The following is a 25,824-nucleotide window of genomic DNA, read 5'->3' as shown; positions in this document are numbered from 1 at the left end:
CATGGTCTAAACCTCTCATGAAGTCGGCCATTTTGAATCAAACGGCACCCTTATGAAAATAGAATCACTATGTTAAAATATTTCTAAAAAATCAGTCGTTTTCCCAAAAGAGCTAGGACTTTTGTAATATATTCCTCTAATCGCTACTTGTTTGATGGTAAACACAGCATAGCTCTTCTTAAAAGTCCGTCACTCTGATTTTTCAAAAGTTTGTGTTAACAGGAAATTGTTGTATTTCAAAAAGTTTTATAGCAATCGTAGCCAGCTTTGGAACAGTTATTTATCCTTTGATTATAGAAAAGACTGCCAAGTTTGGCGTGAATCTATGCATGTTTGAGCATCTTATGGGGTTTTCAACTGCCGCAGTATATGGCATTCAAGTTTAAAGATTTTTCTTTCTTTAAATTATTTATTAAATCATCTAAAAAAAAATCTAGGACATGCAGGATGTGTTCCTTGACATTTGTGATTTTTTTCGGGATTTTATTGCAAACTATGGATTTTTAATGATTTTTTTTGTTTTGAGTAGAGTCGGCCATTTTGAATTACATTTTACCCTGTGTATAAAATAGTGTATAAAATTAGCCTTTTATGCAAATGAGCTAAAACTTTCAAAATACGTTCATTACAAAGCCTGCTGTAAGCTGGTTACAATTGCAAAGCGCTTCTTTAAAGTCTGTCACTCTGATTTTTCAAACGTTTGCGTTCTTGCCTAATAGTTGGTCAAGTGGACAGATAATGCCAGGATATAATTTTCAACTGCCGCAGTATAAGGCATTCACGTTTAAAGATTTTTCTTTCTTTGAATTATTTAATAAATCATCTAAAAAAGAATCTAGGACATGCAAGATGTGTTCCTTGACATTTGTGATTTTTTGGGGGATTTTATTGCAAACTATGGATTTTTTAATGATTTTTTTGTTTTGAGTAGGGTGTAATACCGCTAACCGTGGGTTTTGGCAGTGCTGTTTCTCCATCTTTTGAATATATACTTTTGACCCACCAACTGAGATTGCTACAGCAAATATCTGACAGATGAGATTCATCCCCAGATATTATCTTTTATCCCTAGTTTAACCCTTCCTGACCAAAGCTGTGGTTGTCTCCGGCTGGTCCAGAGGTGAAGCGTGGCGCTTTTTCCGCTGGCTGGGAAGGAGCAAGGGGGCAGCGGTCGCTCACCTCCCGCGGTCGCGATAGGCCGAGCGGAGAAAGAGGAGGATGAAGAGTAGCAGCACAGGATGATGAAGAGGATGAGGGGAAGCAGCAGCAGGCACAAGCTGAAGAGCAGGAGAATAGGCTGGGAAGGAGCGTGGAGCCGGCGGTCGCTTGGTTCCCGCGGTCGCGACATACCAGGCGGTGCGAGCTGCGAGGGCCGTCAATACCGCTCGCGGTTTTAATTATTGTTGTGTTTGTTTTTCCATTCCCATAAAATGAAGCCCCAGCAATGATTTCTGTGATTTTTCCAAATTTTTATTAAATGTCACTCATGATTTTTTGTAAATTGGATGAATCATGAGTGGGGATGGGGCAGTGCCATAAGACTTTATCAGAGTACACGCAAAGAGCATCTAAAGGAGGCACTACAAAGAAGTGGACGACCCAAACTATCTTAGGACTAATCAGCTACCTTACTGTGTAATGTCATATATCATTTGTTGTTTTTCAGTGTTGGACAGGCCTGTTTATTTTTCGGTATATATGATTTGAACTCCTCATGCAAGGTATGCAATATATTTCTTTATGTTTTTTGTTTCACATACAGTGCTAAACTACTTGTTTTGTTAATCCAATTTTAACGATAAAAAAAAAAAAAGTGATTTGTAAATCACATGTTTTACAGGGTGGCAGATAAAGGTCCAAGCACACATGTCAAACAGATATTTAGCTTGGGCTCAGCAGCAGGTTTAAACTAGAAAGAAATCACATTGTTTATCTGCATCTGGGACAATCAAATGAAGCAATTGCAAATATCTGTGCTCGTGTCCTGCTCCCATATTAGTTAGGGATGGTGTGTTTGAGGTAATGTGCAGGACTACTATTTAACCTCTGTTTGTGCTTTGCATTTTAACCAAAATGTTCCATATGTTTTAAATGTCCATTTTCCATACTCTTCCACCTGGATGTCTGCAGCTCCTCCAGAGTTACCATGGGTTAGGGTCACTACACATAGCAGAAGTGCACCAGACCAGTAGAAGGAGTCCACTACCAATAAAGATGGACCTGCAGTCCATTTACTGAATAATATTTAATAATATTGAAAAAAGTACGACCATAACTTCAGAAAAAATGCTTTTCTAAAATTTTCTCTGAAGATCAAGTTAATAATAAGGCTCTTGGGCCCTGTCACTCCCCAATCCGTACTGGAAGCACGATCCATACCATCATCTAATTTGCGCATTCGCAAGCAGATATACAACCAGGTCGCCATAAATAACGTAATTATGGTACTTAAAGTATTTATTTCTAATGCTAATAAACATCCTAAATGATGACAATTTGATGCTTTTTAATTTTTCTCTGTTAAACAGCTTGTCTACTCTGTTCAGAGTAGTAATTAAACCATGTTCATCTGCATTTTAGTTGCTTCTTTCTTTAGGTTGAGCTCTATATACCATAAGGTTAACACCAAAGAAAAAAATAAAACTCAGAAAGACCAGATTTATGTTTAAATGCAAAGCCAAAAAAGTTAGCTGCTGGAAGGAGCATAGGATCCCATGTCCAGTGCAGATCATGCACAGACCACTGATAAAAGAGAATTTGAATGCATTAATTTTCTCAGGAAATACATTATCAACCTTTGACATATTATAGTTTAGTACGCTTACTATTTTTAGGAAGGGAAAAACGTAATTTAGGTGTTTTCTTACAGAGTGAAATTGAGGGCCACCTAGAGTCTATATCTGGTTGCGCATGTGCAAATGGCTGATGGTATAGATTGTGCTACTAGTACGGATCTGACAGTGACAGTCTCATTTCATTTTATGGTCAACCCCCCAATGGTCTGAGGCTCTTCCTTGTTGTGCAGCAAGCCTGCAGATTTTTCAACTGGTTTTTGGTATTTGTAGCATTTTATTTATTTATTTATTTATTGCTCCTCTCTATTGTCTGTGTTTGCAAAGGTTTTTTTCCAGGTAATTTTTCCTTTCCTTTTTTTGGGTGGCTGTCATTAGCTGCACTCACTCTACATTTAATAAACTAAGCAACATTGTTATTGCAGTATACAGTTATTTGCTATGTTATATTATCACAGAAATCCCCAAAAGAAACACCGGTTGTAACAACATTACCAAATGGGTTTGAACCCCATTTTTATATGCATGATCTGTCAAAAAGAAATCATCTGATTTGATACATCTCTACATTCAAACAATGAACTCATTATACGCTTAAGGGAGACCTACTGTACAAGTCAGTCTCATCCAGGATCTCTGACTTGATTATTTCTTCAATAACGTCCTCCAAGGTGACAATTCCCAGAACCTCATAGAAGGGGTCTCCCTCGCCTTCATTGTTCACCCTTTGAACTATGGCCAGGTGGGATTTTCCTAGCAAAATATACACACACAGGTTTTAAAGTTAGGGTTATATAGTGATAAAACATAAATATAGTTCAAGCATTACAGGGATACAAACCAGTTGACACAAACCAAAAATAATATATGTGCTTCTCAAACAAATTAAAAGGTATGCAAGTAGTTGCAGGAGTTGCTCTGTTAGCTATCAAAGGGTTAATAGGACAGGTCAGAAAGCCCTACATTTTGTCATATCATCCCGTTTAGATGTCTTTGCCTCCACTTCTGTGTTCCCAGGACCCTCCTGTTTGCTGTACCCTCTGAAATACAAACTGCAGTGTATCCAGAAAATACTGACAGGCAAAACACAAAACAAATTCTTAGCTTTTTCTCAGCTTGTGATCATTTAAAAGGAATTTTCCAGAGGCCCAGGCTAATATTAGCCCCCTGCAAAATGAAGTTTCCATTCCGCCCTGGTGATATTCTCACTGAGATCCAGGAGCAAATTGGGGCAAAAAAAAAAAAAAAAACTCTGTGTGCAGACTCTAGTAGAATGATTAGTTTAAATCCACCTGGATGCATAGCAAAAGACAGAGTCTGTTTTTTAATATGTGGATAACCGAGCTACATAAAGGTGGTTCTGATGCTGTTTCAGCAAAAGCACCGGCCGCCGTGGTGCAGAAAGGCCTAGAGAGAAAGACCTGATGCTGATTAATGACTGTTTTATTGCACTGCAAACCACTACAGCACAGCAAGCACAGGACATCCAAGTGGCGTCCACCGAGTCTGAATGTGAGGCACAAGAATAGTTTTTCTTGACTGACATGTTTTCAGATTATCACAGATTTATTTCCCAAAGAGGGTGATTAATAATGTAACTACTGAGTGTCTGCTAAGAGAAAGAAGCAATGCATCCTTAAAAGGAGTGTCGGGTTTAGCCATGATAAGAAAGTAGAGCTTTAGGGGATAAAGTGATCTGTCCTTAGAAGTCATCATCTAAGTCATTAGCCTAAATATGCTCAGAGGGAGAGCTCAGATCTGGTCAGCAGAGCAAAACAGATCAATGTGTGCATGTCCAGTCCCATCAGCTCATCTAAAAGAGTTACATTTAGTAAATTAGAATATCATTGATTATTTATGGGAAGAACAGTGGCATAGGATGCAGGGGTTCATCCTGCAGCCAGAGGATCAGAGGTTTGAACCTCTACTCTGTCACCTGCCTCACATGGCCTACTGATGGTGGTCAGAGTCTTTTACGGCAGCTTTGTTTCTGTCAGCGGGCCCCAGGGCAGCTGTGGCTAGAGTGTAGCAGTGTCACCGTGAATGACTGACTGTAGTGTTCAACACTTTGGGGTCATTGGACTTGATAAAGTGCTACTAAAGTCTAGGCCATTTACTGTGTATTGCAATACCTGAGTTTCCATTTCAAATATGCGCAAAACTTTGTTGATATTCTTCTAAATTCAAAAATGCAAATTTCCACAATGACATTATTTATGTTCAATAACAAACGCAATTAAAATTGCACAAGAATATGTTTGTTCACACGATTACAGCAGCGAATGTAAAGGCATGAGAAATATTCACAATTCAGGCTCCAGTGGGCGTCTCCATCCTCTTCCTACTTTCATACTTCTTTGTCGTTTTACAAGGCAGTGAGATCCAGCTGCAGATCACATGACATGTGATGCAAAACTTGTTTCCTTTGCAGTTTTGCATAATATGAGAATTTTGATACTCTGTTTTTTTTTTTTTTTTTTTATTCAATTACAGTTCCATTTAGCAAATTTTTTTAATAATTATCATTTATGTTATTTGATGGTCAATTGAAATGACACTATTAAGATAAACACATCAAAGAGATTAATTAAACAAAGACTTGTGATATCCAAAATCATTCCTGCTAATTCAAACAAAAAATCTAAGATAAGAATATTGCATCAGAAAAAAAGATAAATAAAAAACTGAAATGTTGTCTTAATCTGTTTTATTTTCCTATATTTTAATCATGTAAAGCACTTTGCATTGTCTTTGTACTGAATTGTGCTATACAAATAAATTTGCCTTGCCTTAATCAAAAAGTGTCTCTATATTATCCTATAGGGCACACTATGCCTTTAAGTCCTTCTTTTTTATTGAAACCATTCAGTTGTGGTCTATACTAAGTGGAACGGCAACATTCTGGTCTGAATTTGTCATTATTGTAGCTTCTTAGCCATCCATCTTTAGTGATTTTCTAACTTGCCAGAATGGGTGTCTTTTCTGATACTCTTTAAATGCAAGTGAACCAGTTTACACCTCACCACGCGCTATCTGAAGTGAGTTCCACCAATAGACATCATATACTTAGACACCTCATTGGACGCTGCCCGACATGCCTAGAGATCGGCCATCTTGAATCGGACCACAGTTCAGACACCTGCTGTGAGACGGAATAGGAGACGCCTTAGATCTCATTTTAATCAGATAAAATGAGTCAGGGATAATATTACAATAATCTCTCACATGTCACAACCAATTAAAAGACCAAAACAAATTCCAAATTTACATTACATTACACACATTTATTCAGATTAAAAACTATATGATATTTGCAAATTTAAATATTATTATTCAGTATTTTTATAGGATACACAGAGTCTATACAAAACGAAATTTCACAACATAAATTTACCATTCACTACAATTTGACAAAGACTTGACAATGACAAAAAATAAATAAAAATTAACATACAATTATTATAAATATATAATATTTGTAAAACATAATCTTATATTAATATAAAACTTTGTGTTTATCATATTAATATTTATTTGCAAAATATATCACTTTACATATATCTCATCCAGTTTGAATTCAGTTTCAATAATTTTTCATCTGATAAAAATGGGTAATCTAACACAAAGTTTATTTTAGAATTTGTTTTGGTCTTTTAAGTGGCGGTGACATGTAAGAGATTATTGTAATATTATCTTTGACTCATCTTTCACGTGATTTTAATGAGATCTAAGGCGTCTCCTATTTATTCTGACAGTAGCTGTCTGAACTGTGGTCTGATCCAAGATGGCCGCCCTCTAGACACGTAGGCCTTGCTGCCGACAGCATCCAATGACTCGTCTACGAATATAATATCTATGGTTCTACCCACCCTGTTCATATTATTGGTTAGATAGTAGACATATTATAATCCAGTACAGAAACGTAACTTTTTAGAAATCTATTAAAAGTTGACCGAAACAGTCTTTTATTCAACCTCACATGTTGGAGCCAGAGTCTGACTAAGAGCGACGGGATAACCAAAGAGAAACATAATGCCAAATGATGACAGCCGATTGTTTAACCCATTCCTAAACAACAGCAGAGAAAGCTCAATCAATCAAAAGTAGTGACATAAGATGTAATCTCGTTATTAACGACATGTCAGATACCTCTTAAAATACAAAAAAATATCACAGAAAAACTGTACATGTTTTTTTTTTAACAGGGGTCTATAATGATAGTTTGATTTTTGAATATTTTGTACAAAACCACTACATTTATTGGCAAGAACATAGCTGAATGAATTCAGATCAGGTTTTTCCCAAGACAAGAATGGCAACCAAGCAGATAACAAAACGGTTTGTAATACTGCTATCTAAAATACACAGTAAGGCTACGTCCTCAAGGAGCAAAAAAGAAACAGTGCTGACATAAGCAGAAGGCATTATGCTTTGCAATCAAAACAACAGCCAGTGAGTTATATCAACATGTTTTTAATAAGGCTTGTTGTAATTCCTGCATTATCTGCAGCTTACTGCTCTGCTGTTTTGGCACGTTTCCATAGACAGAAGGAACAAACTCCTCAGATGGATGAAGAAGTCTTTCAGCTAATCCTCCATACTGGCTGCGGTTGCTAAAACACGTCGCTGAGGGGCTTCAGATAAACAACAAGGACTTTCCGTACCATGTAGGTATGTTTCCATAACAAATTTAGTTTAACCAGTCATTTAGAAGAGGTTCTGGAGCTGGAAGCAGTATATTTACTTATGTAGGCATTAATACATCCAGCTAGTGGTGGGCAATAAAAGATTAACAATATTTCTAACATGGTCAGTGAGAATTTTAATCTTAACTGGCGTGCCTTAATCGCGAGTATAGGCTAGAGATGTTCAGATCGATTCAAGTATCAATGATATCAAGACCAATGCTGCTTTTGTTATTGAACAATACTCTGGTAAAATGAGGAATATTTTTCTTTTTTCTCTAGTAAGCGCTGATTGCAACATATTCCCCAACGTCTCCCTGTCCGTGTAACAGCTCTTTGTTCAGCTTGTTTTGCTTTATGGTATAAATTGCTTTGAAACTTTGTTTTTTTTTTATGTTTCATTGTTCAATAGTAATAATAAAGTTAACAAAAAAAAACAGAAGGTCATCAGTTTTATGACACATCAAGCTTTTATATAAAGTATCAGCATCTGTATCAGTGCCAGCAATTCTGACTCTGCATTTACTTGATATGGGATCAATACCAAAATTCCCCATATTCCTTACCCATAGTATACATACACCTAGCTCGGCAAGTTAATTCAGTCATGTTAGTCATATCACTCCGCTGCTGCCGTTTCCGTAGCAACAGCAAACCAGCCGTTTCAGATCAGCTGATTTAATAGGTGGAAATGGGGCATGGATTTTGAGATGAATTTGAATATTTGGAAATATGGGAAGAGGAGGTGAGCCAACAAGAAAAGGAAACACAATGTGATTGTGGCATAAGAGGAGTGAACAACTGGAAGCTGTGCATTGCATGGTTTTATTGCACTTAGCGGAACAACACCAATTTGCTGTTTATTGTGGTTTTCTATACACAGCATCGTGCATTAAAACCGTTGATGGGACAAAAACCATGATAAAGTTGTGGACATTGAGGACCAATGTTCATGTTTTATCTTAACATTTTCACTTGAGTAGAGGGTGAAGTTCTGTTACCTCAGAGATGTGATCTGGTTAGGATGTCTGGGAATGACTTGGGATTCCCCCGGAGGTGCTGGGGAGAGGGACGTCTGGGCCTCCCTACTGACTGCTAGCCCCACGACCCGACCCAGGATAAGCGGAAGAAGATGGATGGATGGATGGATGGATGGATGGATGGATGGATGGATGGATGGATGGATGGATGGATGGATGGATGGATGGATGGATGGATGGATGGATGGATGGATTCTAATATGAAAGATGAACCTCATTGTTGTTGCATTGTTGTATGCATTTTCTAATTCATTCAATATGACTGTAAATAATGTTAACTTTAAAAACAACAATGTCAAGTACAGAATCAAAAGGTAGGATTTGTTGAAAAGTAGCCAATCACAGGTTGTATATTTTTTTCAGGAGTATGGAAGGCAAGCCACAAGCGCTCAGGGAAGAAGCATGCTCTCGTGTTCTAACATGAAAAATGTAATTGTGTTCTAATAAAATGTTTTCCTCACGCAATAAATAGGTGTAAATAAACATTTCCTTAGTAAAAATTTTAATTCAACCTGTAACTTTAGTAAATACGTTAAAATCTGTTCAAAGTTAAAATGTATTTCCCTAGAAGTCTTTTTATATGCTTCTTTTTAATATCCAGTTTAGAGGAATGAATTATTTTATGCAATGTAGTACACAGCTACTGGCCTCTAATTTAAATGATAAAACAGCGCTGCCCATGGTGCTGTGACTGAACCGTAACACCAGCAACATGGATGCGCACATCATGCCCACATTGCTTCTACTGCTGCTGTGAAAATTGGAGGTAGACATGACTTCTTGTCTATTCTCCTGCACAGAGTTGTAATAATTTCCATAGAATAAAGGGATTAGAATAGGTTCAGTTTGTTTTAAAGATGCAGTTTTTGAATAGAAACAGGAAAACATGCTGAGAAACGCGTCTAAATAACAGATGTTGTGCCAAGTGACAGGCTTGCTCTTCTCGGCACTGTTGCTCTCTCTGTTATTGTTACTCTATGGCTCTCTATCAAAGTTCTCTCATCATCGGATACAAATCAAATTCAACTTCTTATTGTTTCTATTTTGCAGCATAAATTGTGAGATGGATTTAGATTGAGAAAAAGGCACATGACCTAAGCAAGACCCTTAACCCCCGATTGCTCCCCAGGGACCCTACCATGGCAGCCCACTGCTCCCCAAGGGGATGGGTTAAATGCAGAAGTAAAATTTTCCAATGCGAGATCAATAAAGTAAAATTATTAATATTATATCTGAGAAGTTTCTTTTTATTAATTTGAACCTGGAGTTCATACTTTCTCCACCTTCGATAGGCTTTTCAGCACTCTCTCTTTTCTCTTCTCACCGCTGAAGCATTTCTCCATGGAGATACATTTGGTGAAAGTTTTGAATCGTATTGTCCATGATATGACGCTTTCTCACTCAGGGTTATCATCTACTGTAGATCAAAACTCATAAAATATCTAAATGCAGAAAAATGAAAATAATGAAGCATTTGAACCTTTTTTAACTCTTCATTTCAAAATCCCAAAAATAAGTAGTCATTGAAAAAAGCAGTTTTGTTATCCATTTCTGACACTTTGAAAAATTATATATTCAAATATATTTTCATATGCTGATATCAAATCGATTTTTAAAAATGCGGAATCGATCTATTTTACTTTCAAAATCTCGTGAAATTTCATCGTTCTGTTACAAACTCTCGTGATATTTTGCAAATTCTTGTGAGATTTTGTTAGTAAAATAGATAGATACCACGTCAATATATCAACATATAAAAATATGGCAAAATTTCATGAATTTTCGGGGGATTTCGTAGCATAACGATGACATATAGCAATATTTCATTAGTAAAAGAGATTGATATGGTGTTTTTAAATGGCAATATATCAGCATATGAAGATATTGGGATATTTTAATGTATCAATATTTTTTCCCTCGTCTTTAGAAGTTTTTAAGTCTGTAAAAAAGAATTTTTTGAGGAAGAAGAAGTAGTATTTTTTCTTTTTTTTAGACTTTAGAAACTCAGAATCTGATCAAATGTCGGGTTAAATATTGGTGGGGTGGCCAATGTCCGATATTCAGTTTTAAGGCCGATACAGGCCGATACCTATAGGGGGCCGATTATATCGTGCATCCCTAGTAAAATTCAATCAATAGTTTTAGTTGCATTAATCCCTAAAAAATCAGCGCTTCCTATGGTATCTGCCCATCCTCTCCTACATGTGCATCCAAATGGCATGACCACTGAAATGAAATAAAATCTATCATTTAAATGCTTCATGTACATTTTATTCTGATCTGCCCTTCATTCTTTAACCCTTTCACTATATTGCCCTTTAACTTTCCTATCAAGGGATCAACATTTATTCTTGTGTAACACAATATTCTAATCACATACAACCTCCCAACGTGTCTCATTTGTAATAACACTGAGTTCCCACCCGTTATATATGCTCAGGATGAGTAACAACCTTGACACTACCTGTCTGGAACATAGGGACATCTGACCTATGACCTTTTTACAAGCCAGCTGATAAAGCTGAGAATACACACAGAAACCCTTGCCTTTTCAGCAACTGTGACAGCACACACACCACTGAGCCATATTCTCTTTCCTTAAAGATATGACAACAGACTGACAGAAAGAGATGTTTTAGGAGCTTAAGCAGGAGCAATAAAGGCCATTAGTTTAAAATAAGAATAACACTGACATCACCCAACTGAATGGAAAGACTTTCTGTGAAAATACCACAAAAAAGCATGTTTATGTAAAGTTTAGCTGTTTATTTTAGAGTCTGTCCCACGAGCTAAAATGTAAAGGGGAAAGATATTTCACAGACTCCATGGAAAAGAGGGCAAAGGAAAAGTCATACACCAAATGTTTTCCCAATACTAGTCTGCATGCTAGAAGTTACAGGGCTCCATTTTTATCCAAGGATATATTGGAGTGAATAGTTTGCGACATACCAAGCATTGATGGGCAGCATGGGTTGGGGCAGCATGGGTTGGTTCTTACCCAGAGAAGTTTGGACATTTTGCATTTACAGCTCATCTGATCCATTCAGACTTGGCATCCATGGAGACACTCACTCACAGGTCACTATTTGAGTTAAAACTAGTTAATAATAAATCCGATAGTATTTAACAAATGTATTTAGGCATAGACATGGGATTAGATTTAGCATGGTAGTTGGTATGTAGGGCTTCAACTAATTATTATTTTACAAATTCTGTCAAAAATTGTATTGATTAGTTGATTAATAATCTGATTTTAAAAATGTTCCTTAAAAAATACTTTTCCATTTGGAAAAAAGTATACTGGAAAAAGTAGTTTATTATCTTTATCTATGGTTTTAACTATTAATAGATTACTAAAGTAGTTGACGATTATTTAAAAAATTGATTAATCATGATTATTCCGATTAACTGTTTCAGCCCTAGACAGATGATTTTTGGAGAATATTTACTTTTAACCATCCCTCAGGTTTTACAGTTAATGGCATTAAAATGATCAAATATTCAGCGTGCGGCAGTTATTTGGAGAAAAAGACCTTGTAAACAAATGCTCAAGCAGTCAAGGTATGCAGAATGACATCTAAAAACATATTTCTGTCTGCTAGGTAGAGGAAACTGAGACTACAATTTAAAAACCGTCTGATCAAAAGATAACAGGGAACAATCTTGGATTGTATCAATGGTTCAGGCTGTTGGTGTTATGATGGAAAAGGTGGTATTTTATAAGCACTAGAATCTTATCTTGTCTTGACTGAACAAATACAAAAAAATTATAATTTTGTATGGCTGTGAAGAGCTTTTTCCTATCAGAAACGTCAATGACTATAAGGCACCATTTATACGAAGGTCAGAAGAAAAATACTGCATGTATTTAGAATCCAAGAATCAATAATTCATACTTATGAATGACACCTAAACCTCAAAGAACAAACTGAATAATCAAAAGAAATAGAAAAGACAATAACGCTAATGAATATCTTCACAAATGTGCTCATCCTTCCAACCAAACACGTGTTTTATTATCTTAGCAGCGGTAATTAAAGTAGTGGAAATGCTGTTTTTAATAGATAAAAGTATATTGTATTAAATATATTGTAACTTATGTAATTTTGTGACTAGGGCTGGGACTTTAATGCCTTCATTTCTATTAATCAATTATATAGATTTTAACACATTAATGAACTTAGTGCAAGTAATTGCAGAATGAACCTTAGTATTCACTGTTTCTTCTACACCTATAAATCTGACACACAACCAGCATCACAAGCCTTGGTTCCCTTGGGACATTCAAGCTTAAAAACCATCTCAGCGCAACTTATGTTTAGGTAAACAGATATTCTCAACGCTAACATCAGCATCCAGTAGTGGTAGAGATTCTCCATGCGCACCCCATTGGATCAGATGACGCTTCAAAGACAACATAAGTCCAAACAGCTCCCTGGTAAAAGAGCTGCAATATGAACTGCTTGTCTTAGTAACTGGCTTCAGTAGAAACAGTAGTATCGCTATGACATATGGTTTCAAATGCAAAAAATGTTGTATGGCAATCTCTGAAAGGCAATGCTTTCTGCATCACTCTACTGTCATAGTTACTTTGATAGTTTTAGAAGGACATCTTTAATGTTTACGGCCAAGGTTAGACTCTTAAAGGCAATATTGCATCTCTTGTTGATATATGTTTGTTTTTTTCAGAACATAAAATATCATTGGTTTCTACAAAAAATCTCAAAGATTATAACTTTCAACGCATCTGTTAGTTGAATAACCTGAATAATGGGTTAAACGCAATAAATATTTGTGTTTCCATGCTCATATGCTTATTTGTTTAGTAATTTAGGAGCACAAATTATTTTTTGCAGTTAAAAGGTGGCTTATTTTGTTGATATATATTCTTTTCATTTCCACCTATTCTTGATTTGCTACAATTAAATGTATTGATTTTTAAAAAAATTTTCAGGGAGTTTTTCCTCTCCACAGTCGTTGTATGCATGCTCAGTGTGTGGGATTGCTGTACAGTCAACTACACGATGCAAGGGAGTGTACTGTCTCAACGTGCTCATCCAGTAGAAGCAAATCCTGCAAAGTTAACGACACAAAGAAATCAGCTGATTTTCCTCTAATAGAATATGTTCAACCAGTCAAAAAAAAAAATCGAACTACTTCATGCTGGCCATCATATAACCAGTACAACATATTAGCGTGACACTGTGAGCAGAGAAACCAGTCTCATTATAGCACGAAGCTGAGTGCATCCTACCAAAAAATGTAACCAAAAGCTACTACTACTTGTGACGAGCACTGATGGTTGGCTTTTTTGATTTGCTCCTGCTCACCTGTTTAATTGGCTCTGCGACTTATTAACACCAATCTTTTCCACCTGGTTCTTCAGCTATTTATGTTTTTTTCCTGCCTTCCATCAGCAGCAGATTATGCGAGCTGTTGTGAGAGTAACTCTAGTATTCAAGTGAGTCTTGTCTGTTATTCTGATCCTCACCTGTTTCCTGCTTTGGATATTCCAGTTTTTGCCCTGCCCTGGTCTGCTCTGTCTGTTTTGTGTTTTTTTTTTTTTGTAAAGTTATTCCTGGATTTTGCTGGTTACCAATCCTGGACTGTTTCAGTGACCAAGGCTTGGATTTCCCTCACAGACACTGTTGCTTACTCACTGTCAGCTGGCGTTCAGCTCATCATCATTCTGGGTTCTGGAAGCAGCAACGGCTGCAAATAGTGGACAACCTCTCTCCCGGATTCCTCCCTGTCCTCTGGGATCGGACTGAACATTGAATCGGGTCAGTGACTTTTACTCCCAGTCGTGATCAGCCCGACATTCCAGTCACTGACCTGTGTTTCCTATCTCTGCAGAGAATTTGTGGCGATGACACCCAGCCACTTGGTGTAAACCTTTTGTTGAAAAATAAAGCCTGGTCTGTCTGTCTGAATATTGATTCCTAGTTTCTGAGGTTATTACACTACTTCTATAGAAATGTTGATTTACTTTTATTATCCTTGCTTGAGAACTGTTAAATATCATGTATACACTATAAGAGAGAGGTTAAATGAACCTGCGACAATTACTGATGAATATTGGGGGTAATAAAGCATGATATTTTGCACATGCTATAATGAGACGTCAGAGAAACCATGTTAGCATTGCCTGTAGTAAATAAATGACTTTATTTGATAGGCGGATGCTGTTTGAAGTCCTGGGCAATGAAGGTGCTGCTCAGTTTTTCATGTCGACAATAAGTAAAAAAAAAAAGTAAAATATTTGACATGTTGCTTGAAGATTTCTACATGATACTATTTTTCTCAAGATGCCAGCTACTTTGTAAAGCATACCTGTCCTTACTGGATCAAATCACCCACCCAGCGTCATCCTGCCACCCCCGTCCATCACAGTGTTCTCAGATTGGAAAAAGTCTCCTTTTACGCTCTGAATATAATACTGAAAACACAGATCACAGGACATGTCTACAGAAGTTAAGTAAGGTCTTTGTAGATGACTACCTTTGTAAACTGTAAATAATCTAGCTATTTTCTAATAATCTAATCCGCTTTCTTACAAGTTCCCTTTCAGTAGGTTTTGTCCAGTTTCATCTCCATCTTAATTTCTCTTACTTCTAATACTTTTAACAGTTAATGAAACTTAACTTGTAAAGAAAAATAGCATTTTATAGTCAACTTCAGGGTATTCAAATCCTATCCTGCTAATCCAAATGCCTGAATCACCTTTTCAGCATGTAGTGAAGTTCTCTGGAGTCCTGCTAATGACCTTATTATTTGACTCAGGTGTGTTGAACCAGAGACACATCTAGGAGGTTCAGGACACCGGACCTACAGGCCTGGAACTGAAGACCCCTAGTTTAGACTACTAACTTGGGTGCTGAACTCACTCCAAAAACTACAAATACCTGCAACAAAGGCCAGAGTTTCCCTGTGACTGATTGTAAGGGATGAGAGAGAACAGACCCAACTATGCAGATGACCTAAAGGCACAGACTGATATCCCCTAGGCAAACCCACATTGATACAGTATTTCATTGAAAATGAGCCTCCAAACTTACTAGTTTTTATTTTCGGAAGACATCTGTGTATTTAAAATCCTTAAAGTTTCACCTTTGAAATACGAAAAGTAAATAAGTGATATCCTTTTTCTCAACAGCATCCTACTTTCTTGTGATTCAACTGCACATGTCTAAAAAGCCTCAAACCTAAAATGAATAAATAAAACAATAAGCAGCTAAAAGCTATAAAGTTACAAATAACAACTACAAGTACCATCTAATTTGATGTTAGTCTAGCAAAAAACATACGCAGACAGCCCAGTAGCACTACCTAGATATGTTTCCATATGCTCCTTATGAACGGTCTATATTTCCCAAGAACAAACCATATAGTGACAACAAAAGAAATTTAGATGACAGCTTCCTACCAAGATACAAATATTAAAATATGGTACTAGGAAATTCTTATATAGCTTCCCAGCTGCTGTTGAGGCAGCGGATGTTTGTGAAGGACTTGAAGCGCACAGTGGAGGCTGAGTGTCTGCAGCTTGGAACTTGCCAGTGGCCTCAGGCAAAGTGTGTCCATGTGAAGACCAGTCGTCTAGGGTCCTACAACCCACCACTGACATCTGGGCTGTCTAGCTGGGCTGAGGCTGAATGCATGCTGGGTTGTCCAGAGCACAACAGGACCAGGGGTCAGCTTGTTTTCACTTTCATAGATTAAGGAACTAAGTTAAAAACCAACATTTAGGTCAATATACTGCTTATTTAAAGAAAAGCTCTGAAAGTAGCAGTTATGTCACCATTGTTTTATACGGATTTATTTGTACCATAATGTACAGGTTCAATAATAGAAAGAGTTTTGATTCTTTAGGGAATGAGCTACATCTTTGCTTTACACACTCATCTCTATAAAATAAAATCTTTTTAACCAATCCAGATGTATGTTTTACTTTAGAAGTAATCAAACTAAGTCATGTTCTGTTTTTGTGGATAACTAATCAAACAAACTTCCATCTACCCAGTGAGTCATATTATACTACGTGGATGGGACCTATAGAAAAGTGAACCCCCAGACAAACAATACTGCAAAAGGAAGAAAAAAAAAGTTAGTTTCCAGCAACAAAATATATGCCAAGTTATTATATGAATATTAAAGGGGAACACCGTTTTTTTATACATTGGCCCCTTGATTTTATTACATCATATTCTACTCACCCATATGAGTTTTGTGTCATTTGGGGCTGTGTGGAGTTAAGGGTCTTGCACAAGGGTCTGAGAGCACAAGTGAACTGCTCTAACCTCTAGGCCAACACTCCCCAAGAATGAAGAAAATAAAAATATGATAATAAAGATTTTACATAATAAGAAGTGCCAAGATCATGGCAGCAGTACGCACTAACAGCAATCTATCCAGTTACTTTGAATTGAAACGTGGGACGAGGCAGGGATGCCCACTTTCGCCACTTTTATTCGCAATTGCAATTGAACCACTTGCAGTAGCTTTGCGAAACAGCCCCAAAATTAAAGGTATTAATCGGTTTGGCACTGAACATAAAGTCTCCCTATATGCTGATGATACACTTCTTTATATCTCAGATCCCTTATCTAGTATTCCTGAGTTACTTATTTTACTCCAAAAGTTTGGAAACATTTCTGGCTATAAGGTTAACCTTCAAAAAAGTGAATTGATGCCTGTGACTCCAATGGAAGTGCAGCATATGGGTCCAGTCCCTTTCAAAATTAGCCCTGCTAAATTTAAATACCTTGGTATTTGGATTACTCACAATCACAAAGATCTTTATACAGCAAATTATCTGCCTCTCCTGGTGAACCTTAGGAAAGACATCACTACATGGGCATCTCTGCCTCTATCCTTGGGAGGTAGAATCAATATAATCGAAATGGTAATACTGCCTAAATTACTTTATCTATTTCAGAGCGTGCCAGTGTTTCTCACCAAGACATTCTTTACAAATTTAAATAGTGAGCTGTCGTCATTTATTTGGAATAAGAAGCACCCGCGGATAGGCTGTAAGATGCTACAGCTACCCCATGGTCTTGGTGGCCTGTCACTCCCCAATTTTCTATATTATTACTGGGCGGCTAATATTAGAGCCTTACTGTACTGGTTGAGAGAGGACAACCCTGCTCCCACTTGGGTGACTTTAGAGAGGAATTCAGTTACGGCTAGCTCTCTCTCTGCTTTACTCTGCTCCCGGTTACCATTTAATCAACCAATCTCAACTTATACTTCTAATCCGGTTATAACTCACACAATAAAAATCTGGAATCAGTGCAGGAGGATGTTTAAAAGTACGGATTTATTAATATCCGCTCCAGTATCAAATAATCACATGTTTGCTCCTTCACTAATGGATTCTGTTTTTTATGCCTGGAGTTTAAAGGGAATAGCTTCTCTAAATGATCTTTATATAGACAATAAGTTTGCCTCATTCGAACAGCTCACACAGAAATTTGACATTCACAAGTCACAGTTTTTCAGGTATTTACAATTGAGACATTTTGTAATGTCAAACTCTGGATGTTTTCCTCTACATCCACCAACTTCTCTTATTGATGAGGTGTTGATGTGCAAGTCTGTAACAAGACACTCTATGAGTAGAGTCTATTCTCTGCTCAGCTCATTTAATGATACCAATTTAGATTCCTTGAGGGTCAAGTGGGAGACGGACTTGGAGGAGTCCATATCAGATACAGTTTGGCAAAAAATTATTCAAAATATCTATTTGTCCTCAATATGTCTGAAACATGTTATAGTTCAATTCAAGGTAGTACATCGTTTACACTGGTCCAAGGACAGATTGTGCAAATTCAAAAGGGACTTAGATCCGACGTGTGATCGTTGTAAACAATCTCCAGCCACACTTTTACACACATTCTGGTCTTGTCCAAAGTTATACAGATATTGGCAAGGCATTTTCGACACTTTTTCAGGAATATTTGGACAAACTGTCTGTCCATCACCTCTCATCTCTCTCTTTGGGGTGGCTCCAGCAGAGACCTCCTTCAGCAAACATCAGAGGACTGTGTTAGCTTTCTGCTCTCTACTGGCGAGAAGACTCATTCTTCTTCGATGGAAGGATCCACATCCTCCAAGTTATGGACATTGGTTAAGAGAAGTTATGTCTTACATTCATTTAGAGAAGATCAGATATACTGTTAGGGGATCTGTAAACAAATTCTTTGACATTTGGCAGCCATTTATATCTTATGTTGGGAATATGTCGGCAGATAACTTTGTGTAAAGGTCAAATATTGGTTCTGTGTGTGCAAACCTGTGCTCTGTATCGCTTGATGTATGAATAAAAGGTGTACTCTTGTTGGGGTAGTAGATCTGGTATAGGAGGGGAGGGTTGGGAGGGATTTTTGTTGTATATTTCGTCTTTTTATTATTATTTTTTTTATTATTTTTTTGTTGTTGTTTTTTTTGTTTTGTTTTTTTCTGATGTGTATGTGTATGTGTGGTGTATATAAAAAAAATAATAATAAAAAGACCTTGATCAAAAAAAAGAAGTGCCAAGATCAGAGCTATACATAGTTATATCATGTCTTATCATGCCGTAAAGGCAAATCATCACACCAGGGGATAGTAATGAACCCCGACCTACAGTAAATCCAAGGTTGGAATACTAGGATACATAATTGCAAGTCATTAACAGACAGAAAAACAACACAGTCACTTAATAGAATAATGCTGTATTGTTTTTATTTATTTTTTATTTATTTTTACTGTCATCAATTTAAATTCATATTACTGAAAGCTGATTTTTTTTCTGTCTTTAATGGAAGGAGATGTGAACTTTCAAGCACAACGTTATAAGCTACAGCTTATTCAGTGTTGCTGCATGCTTCATCAAGCACTGCATTTTCACACATGGCTTTCAAAACATTTTCGATTGGTTGTTGGTCTCATTGATTCGGCCCCCTGCTCCAGGTGAGAGCAGCTTCTTCTGGGTCAGTTTAGCAGAGGTGTTATGAGAGAACTGGTTTATGAAAGCCAGAGGCAGAGCATCCAGCAGTGGAAACCAAATGGTTTACCCAAACATGCCAGCAAAAAGAAAAAAGGAATCCCACTTATGATCAGCAGGATGTCACTGAAACTACCTCCTCAGAGAAACCTAAGTAGGCAGTGCTGGATTTAAAAAAAAATCTTTAACATTTTGTAAACATATTTTACTCTAGAATAAAATACAATGAAGAAATCAATGTTTTACTTTTTTTTTTTTTTACCAGCATGCTCTTATTATAGTGCACTATAATGCCAGGCTCACACTGAACACGTTGCAGCTGTGGTGTGGATGACACAAGGAGCCCAAGTTGTTAAAATCCGTGTGTATCGTCACATCAGCCCCAGTGCAGTGCAGGTCTGATTACCATGGCTAGGCAGATCAACGAAGTGATCCCACAAGAAGGAAGTTTGGCCAGACAACACAGCGGTCCCCGCATCAAACTCCCAAAATAAAAAAAGCCAAACAGGACCAAATTCATAGCCTGATAAACCAGACTAAATGTGAGATCAAATGAGTAATTTAGTCTGGCCTAGATGAATGAGACATCAGAAGATTGTTGATGAGAACAACCCGTTGTTTTTCAAACCATGTCTGTGCCTATTGGCCAACGCTCTGATCAATGAGTGCAACTGACTGTGACGTAGTAAGCATGACAGAAAGCTGGTGGGGGAGTGATAACAAACAGCCTGTGGGTAAAATGGCGAATACGTCCTTCTTAGAAAAAAATGAGCGTAGAGCCTCTTCCTGCTCACATTTCAATAAAAATCCCAAGTCTAATCCTTCCAAAACTGATTCCAAAGCTCAGTCAAACAAGAACTGTTCAATAGTTGTTGCCATCTTCCTTGTTGTGCTTTCTCCAGCGTCGCGCAGCTTTGTCGTCACGCCCTCAAAACCCCGCCTGCTTTGTATCCAAAAATTCAAAACACATCTCTGCGTTGTGATTGGCCCGCCAGTTCTGGAGCCTGGGACATTGATCGAGGCTAGACCACTCGCAAGCACAAATTATTTTGGCCACTGGCGGGTGAGGCTAGTTTACTAGGCTACCAAATTCAGGCACCAGGCACCAAAATGTGAGAACAAAATCAACCCACAAACCTGATTTTATTTGACTAGCGAAAAGGAAAAGGTAAAACAAAAACACAAGTCAACAGTCCGTCCATCCATCCATCCATCCATCCATCCATCCATCCATCCATCCATCCATCCATCCATCCATCCATCCATCCATCCATCAATTATATGCTTAAGCCTGAGAACCTCCATTTAGGCCTACAGAGACAAAACCATGCTCTTTTCCACCATTCCCAGATTTATTTATGGAATGTAGCTTTGTCATATTTTTCCATAGTGCTGTTTTGCCCTCTATAAATAGTCATGTAAGGCTCAGAAAGTTGGGGTGGGAGTATAAGAGGTCAATATCTGCTGTGGACACTCATCACTGTACCCTCACCCTCCCTCCTCTCCAGCTTTACTCTCCCCCTATTTTTCCAACTGCACTGACAAATATAGTGCAATGTTAGGGTGATGGGAACCAACAGGATGATCTGTCTCTCGTAAATTTACCTCCAGTGGAAAAAAAAAAAGATCAGAGTTTCTGACCCATTTTTCCACTGACATGGATAAAAACTACCCTGATACTAGTAACATGCTGAGGATTTACAGCCTCCTTTTGTAAACAGAGTCTGAGTTCATCCAACAGTGACATAATTCTGTGGTTTGAACTGTATTATCTGGAGACATGGGCAGGGATCTGTGTCTGTCTGTGTTTGTGTACCATTCTCTCCTCAAATATCACAGATCATACAGATACATCAAATCCCAAGCGGGTTATTATACAACAAACTGATAAATAAGGAAATAAACCATCCATTATTAGTCATGCAATGAGGCTGATACAGCTGCTGATGCTTTCCTAACCTCTCTCAACAAACCTCATCTTGCTAGTGCTACTGTGAAAAAGCTGTTGTAAAATATTCCCCTATAAAAGCCAAAAACACAAGAAAAATTGTGCTAATTAAAACCGTCACCTATTTACCTGGTCTAATGACAGAGTTTAACTGAAGAGGCAAAACTTCGATCATTCGACTAAGAGTACTTTATTAATTCCACCGGGGGCAAATTTTTGAGAAGAAAACAGAAAAAAATAAATAAAAAACTGAAAACATATAATTTAGTAGGGGTGTGTATTGGCATGGGTGTTGCCATACAATATGTGTCCCGATACTTTGGTCACAATACAATATCATCACAATATCACTATATTTGCGATATTTTCCCCAGCTATCAAATTTAAATGTATAGATAAAAAGGAAAGTGCTGTATCTGTTCATCAGAAGATATTGATGATTTAGTTATTTTGGTATCCATGTTGTTTGGGTATGAGTCAGTCCACGTCTTCCACTGGGTCTGCCTTAACTACAGCTATGGTACTGAGCCACACAGCAAAAGGGATCCACAGCGCTATCTGCTAGAGTGGCGGAGTAGCGGTAGCCCATTTCCCCCATTGTTTAAGGTAAAATGATTTGTTTAAAAAAAATCAATATTAGGAACTGAAAGATCGATATTATATCAGGCTGCCAAAAATCACAATATATTACCAAAACTATTCGTCCCCACACCTCTAACTAAACATTTAGAAGCAGCATTTAGTTTGTCTGCTCAACTTATCTGGAACAAACTTTCAGAAAAACTGTAAAAGTGCGGAAAGCCTGAGTTCCTTTAAATCAAGACTAAAAACACATTTGTTTAGGATTGCCTTCGACTGTTCTAGTTAAACAGTTCAACTGAAACATCATTAGTTCAACTTTCTTAATCTCTTTAGTCCAACAGTTTTTAATGTTCATTTTTGTTTCTGCATTTTTTATTTTATTTTTTTCCTAATTGCTTTGATTATGTTTTAATTTCCTATATTTTAATCATGTAAAGTACTTTGCATTGTCTGAATTGTTACTGAATTTTGCTATACAAATAAATTTGCCTTGCCTTTATATATAAATATATATAAAGAATGTGATAAAAATATGACAGGAAGCTTGGTGAAAAACAATAAGAATACTACCGGTAATAAAAACAGTTAAAAAAATACAATGTTTAAAGAAACAGCCACTCTACATAGAGTTCAAAAGTCAAATGGCAATTTATAAAAAAATATTTTTTTATAGCAGTTTGTTTTACAGTGAGGCACGACAAAGCGAGATCCTGAAATCATTACGTCTAAGAACATTTTTAGCTATATATCTGGATGAAACTTAGTGGCTAGTTTCCAATTACTGATTTCATAAAGTTCTGTTCTGCTAAAAAAAACATTTTGATCAAATTTAGATGTATCTACAGTCACCACTTATTTTTCTTCTACTTCCCATGTAAACTGAACATTTTATCTTTCCAACAGTTACATTTAGAGTCAAAGGACACAAAAAGAATTTTCTCCCTGCCTCACTAGAGCTTTACTGATACAGTTAAATCCTGCAGGCTTGTTTTGCAGACTCATCTGTAAAAATAAAAGCCAACTGAAAAGCAGTACAGTATCTTTCAATTACCATTTTAAAGGTTGAATCGTGGCTCATGTAATTCTTTGTAAAAACCTAGAAATGGACAAAAATGCCACTTTTGCGTTCTACAAAGCAATGATATTCTATGGACTGAAGAGACAAAAATTGGACTTTTTGACAGTAAGACCCCTTTGGTATAGCTAGCTCTAAACACCATGAGTGAGGTTGCTGTTAGATTTAATAAAATATTTAGTAACCGTTCAATGTTAAGACATTATATGCTCTTATATATCCCACTAAAATATAAAAGCTTGATTGACATATAATACAAGAAATAGCAAAGCTGAATTACCTCTTAAATTTGAGAGGCTCAGTATTCATAAGTAGAGGTGATTATTTATGATCAATAATGTAGGAAACTTACTGGTCTGAATTTAAATTTACAGAAGAAAACAGTATGTTAAATGCTAATACAAATGTTATGTGATAAAATAGTCAAATTAAATGGTAGATTGAAAGGTAAATTAAATAGTCATAACAAGAGCCAGTGTTGGTCTCCCTACTGCAAACATGTAAGGATCACAAGAAGGGAGACATGGATTTCTCCAAAGGTTTGTTTCTTTTTTTTTTTTGGAACTGGATATTTAATCGGTGAAAAAAAAGATGATAAGGGAGTGAACATGATAGCAGGATATACAGACAATGTAGTCAGGATTAAAGGTAATACGAGATGTAAATTAGCACATTATTTTAAAAAAGCTGGGATGGCTTCTTTGCACTTAGAACTCCTAAATCTGTAAGGGGATCTGTTAAGTCTGGTTAAAGTTCCCCACCAAACAGCCACCTCCAAACATGAACATGAAGTTATGTAAAATGTCTTAGTATGCTGAAGCTTTTAAGTGTTTCTCTTCCTGGAAATAAGGACCCATGTCGACCCCTAAAGGAAATGAATGCGTTATAATCCTCCTTTCACCAAACTTTACACTTGGTACAATGAAATCAAACATCTTAATTACTCTAAAGGTCAATGGCTGCATGTTATATGTCACTAAATCCAGAAGTCTGCATTGCATTTAGTAATTTTTAACACACTAGCAGATACTCCAGTAGTTAAAAAAGCATTCCATGATGATCTCTACATGGACTGTTCCTCAGCTATCCAAAAACCAGTTAAGTGTGCATCTACTTTTGCTTTAAGTTTACTTACAACGGTGTGCTTATTGAGTCATTGAAGAGACTGAAATACCTGAGTCACATGATAGGAATGATTTTTTTTAAATACTTTAAATAATATAACTTCCACAGCTCTTAGAAATGGTAAAGGTGATAGCTAACAACTCCAGGCCAATAAGTGATGCACTCGTGCTCTCCAATCCATTCGCATCCACCATTAACTATAAAACACTTTAAAAATCCCTTAAGACCAAATTGCTTTACATTTAGCAACAGCAAACTGATACACAGACTCAGAGGATTTAAATTAAATAGAGATGAGTCAAAATAAAGAGATGAGTTTTAAAGGGTGCTTTGAATTCAGACAGAGAGATAAAGTTTTTAATATGCAATGGAAGGTCATTCCATATTTTTGGAGCTGCCACTGAAAAAGTACAATCCCCCCAAAAACTCAAGAAGCAGTTGATTGGCTGAAGCGAGTAAATGAAGGTGCAGCATCTCAGAAAGATAAGATGGAACAAGACCATGGAGAGACTTGTGTTGCTCTTGTTTCATAGTGTTTGCCAGCTGGTTGCCAGTTCCACGAATATGAATCCTAGAGCATTTCTTTTTTTTTTCTGCATTAGCAAAAAGTCACAGTGAACCTGGAAATAGGCAGATTGATATGTGTACAACTGGGATGTCAATCTGGGACGGTTGCCGTTCAGTCTGTCCGTGAAAAGGAGGGACGTTTAGTACAATACTTCAAGCTGATTGGATGAGGTGCCAGCTTGTACCCTCTTTCCATTTTACGCTTTCAGCCAATCGTAGCAGTGAATCGTGACGTTTCGTGGGCTGATAAGCCAAACTTTATCAAGGGCATGGCCCTTCTGACCGTCGTCATTCCCAAATGTCGCGCTCCAAAAAACACGGCTGGCATGTCATTGGTCCGACCCGCTGGTTTTTATGAGACAGATGTATTAGCGGGAGTCTGTCAAAATGGATTTGTTGCATGAACTCAAGAATGTCAAAAGTACTGTACTTAGAAGGAGAAAAAAACATTGCTGTGGCATTGTCAGGGTTCCCATTTGGTGTGAGTGCGAGTGATGAATCTCGCTTCCAGAGAGCATCTTAGTTGTAGAACCTGGGTAGTGTACACAGTTGGAGCAGTTGGAATATAATTTTTTTTTTTTACAAGTTTTTATTTATTATTTTGGAGACAAATTTGAAAATAAGATTCAAAACCAGTTGATTGCACAACCTAATGTTTGGTAAAATCACATATTGTGCTGTGTATTGAATATGGGATGAATATACCAACTTTTTTTTCATTTGCGTCACATCTCATTGTAGTACTGATTCATATGCAGTTCTTATAAGTTGTCCTGTTGTGCAACACATGCCTCTAACTACGCAGAACAATATTCAAAACAATGAAATAACTTTGTTGCTTAATAATTTGTTGCTTAATCTGACTTGTAATTTTGGGGGGGAAAAAAGAGTCTGGGCTCCCAGCTGGTGTTCATTGGTCTCTTAAGATCCTACCTAGGAACAAATATAGCAATCTCCAAGCAGAGTGAGACACAGTTTTTCTGACTCTCTAATATACCGGTACTACTCTGCAGTGATGTA

The 25,824-nt window shown here is 37.0% G+C and overlaps 1 protein-coding gene across 1 annotated transcript in view; it reads right to left on the bottom strand.

The window, feature by feature from the left end:
* Positions 1-3,407: 3,407 nt before the first annotated feature.
* cnnm2b (cyclin and CBS domain divalent metal cation transport mediator 2b) overlaps positions 3,408-25,824 on the bottom strand; it is a 71,347-nt gene continuing 48,930 nt past the window's right edge. Inside the window, exon 3 of the mRNA XM_038284697.1 lies at positions 3,408-3,545. Coding sequence (XP_038140625.1) covers positions 3,525-3,545 — 21 coding nt within the window. The 3' untranslated portion in view covers positions 3,408-3,524. The remainder of the gene's footprint in view (positions 3,546-25,824) is intronic.

The sequence above is a fragment of the Cyprinodon tularosa genome, unplaced genomic scaffold (genome assembly GCF_016077235.1).
Source record: "Cyprinodon tularosa strain WSP-4 unplaced genomic scaffold, ASM1607723v1 ctg201, whole genome shotgun sequence".
NCBI lineage: Eukaryota > Metazoa > Chordata > Actinopteri > Cyprinodontiformes > Cyprinodontidae > Cyprinodon > Cyprinodon tularosa.
The sequence above is the reverse complement of the archived record's forward strand: the minus strand, read 5'-3'. Positions and strand labels throughout refer to the sequence as shown.